A 1,996-nucleotide genomic window follows, 5' to 3' on the forward strand; every position below is an offset into this window, starting at 1 on the left:
ATCACTATGGGGGCCTCACAGAAGAAGTTTTCTATGTGGTTGTCTCTACAGAATGGACCACGAAATGTCATATAATCAAGCAGAATGCCATTGATCAGCCCAAAGAACCAGGCAGTACTCACCAGCCTCACACAGACCTGCCGGCTCATGATCTGTGCATAGCTGAGTGGGTGGCAGATAGCAACATAACGGTCATAGGCCATAAAAGCCAAGAGGATGCACTCGGCCACACCTACACCAAAAACCAGGTACATCTGGGTCAAGCAGGAGGCAAAGGAGACAGTGTGGTTCTTGACCACCAGGTGGATTAGCATCTGTGGGATGGTGGTGGTGATGAAGCAGACATCCAGGAAGGACAGATGGCCAAGGAAGAAGTACATGGGGCTGTTGAGTCTGGGGTCTGTCCAGGTGATGAAGATGATGAGGCCATTCATGGCCATGGCAAGACTGTAGAGGGCTAGGAAGAGGGCAAAGAGCAATGCCAGAGTGGAAGAGGTGCTCTGCTCGAAGCCCACGAGGATAAACTCTGTCACTGTGCTCCCATTCCTTAGGTCCACCATCTGCGGCCTGCTTGAGGAGGGAGGACAGGAAAAGCACAGGTGAGACAGCTATGTGTGGATGCTACCTAGTTGTATAAAAACAGACAAAGGGGACAAAGGAATGAAAAAGACAGAAATTTTAGTACATTCTATGTGAGTCAATATTGTCATGGGCACTGAAAATGCTAGTGCTATTGTAGGCTGTACTAGTGGAACCATATTATGACCCGAGGGAGATTCTGTTGTACCTTGTGTGAATCAGGCTGCATCTGAAAATATCGTATCCAGTTCTTGGACCTCTATTTTAAATGGTTATCCACTGGGACTACCCATATCCATGGGGCTATGTTCATGAGACAAACAAGATGGTGAAAGATCTGGGAACCACGTGACAAAACTTTGAAGGAAACTTTAAAGAAGACTCAAGAAATCTGAGACGTCCATTTAAATATTAATGGATCTCCATCTAGAGGAGTGAATTTTCTATTTCTGTATGCTGTCAATAAGTAGAACTTGAACCAGAGAGTAGAAATGTCAGAGAAAAAAAATGAGTGATATTTCTAATCGCACATTTTCTTTCTGCTCTTAACTACAAAAGCAATGCCTGTTCATTATAGAACATCTAGAAAATACCAAAAAAAAAGCAAAATTAAGTAAATAAAAACAACCACCTAGAGAGAAACTACATCAATATTTTAGTTTATGCTATTTTAGTTTATGTTTTAAGATCAACATAAGGTCTGAGTAGAACCTGCCTTCAAAACTTAAGTTGGAGAGAAGTATAGCTTCAGGAAGAAATGCAGCACTGATTCCAGGTTGGAGGATTCCAATAGGGAGAAAGTATAAAGGATAAACATTCATCTTTTGTTTGAATGGGCAGTTGGGAACAATTGCATTCCAACCCATTTTGCAGCCCCAAATAATTTATTCATTTGATAAGTGAATGTCTACTATGTTTCACATATTGTGCTAAGTGCCATGGATATAAAATCATTAATGAGACCTTTCTCCCTGACCTAATGGGTATTATACTATATCCTAAGTCATTAGATCAAGGGGATAAGTGAGAATATAGAGAATCCATATAATATATGCATAATATTAACAAAAAAGCATGCATTTATAAGCAAATATATTTCAAACTCTCTTGCCTCCATACAGGGAATGTATCTTTTTGAAAGGTCACGGAACATTTGTAAAATACTGTTGTTATATTAGAGTACAAAGAAACCTTAAATGAATTCCAAAGATCCCAAAGAGTGCAGACTATGTTCACTATGCTAACACTGGGCATTAATATTCTTAAATTTCTGTATAGAGGGGATTTCTTAAAATTGTGTTTATTTTCTTCTCTTGAGGGAGAAAAAGAGCACAGTGGCTGGTCAGCTTGTTTATGGGATTTTGCTTACCAATATTGTGTATCATCCCATTGTATGCTTTAAATATCTTATAATTTT

General features: G+C 39.6%; 1 protein-coding gene across 1 annotated transcript in view; it reads right to left on the bottom strand.

Annotated features, from left to right (window-relative positions):
• The window catches only part of LOC125919840 (olfactory receptor 10AD1), a 4,336-nt gene extending 3,768 nt beyond the window's left edge, over positions 1 to 568 (bottom strand). Inside the window, exon 1 of the mRNA XM_049626676.1 lies at positions 6 to 568. Coding sequence (XP_049482633.1) covers positions 6 to 560 — 555 coding nt within the window. The 5' untranslated portion in view covers positions 561 to 568. The remainder of the gene's footprint in view (positions 1 to 5) is intronic.
• Positions 569 to 1,996: the final 1,428 nt, after the last annotated feature.

The sequence above is a fragment of the Panthera uncia genome, chromosome B4 (assembly GCF_023721935.1).
Source record: "Panthera uncia isolate 11264 chromosome B4, Puncia_PCG_1.0, whole genome shotgun sequence".
NCBI classification, from domain to species: Eukaryota; Metazoa; Chordata; class Mammalia; order Carnivora; family Felidae; genus Panthera; species Panthera uncia.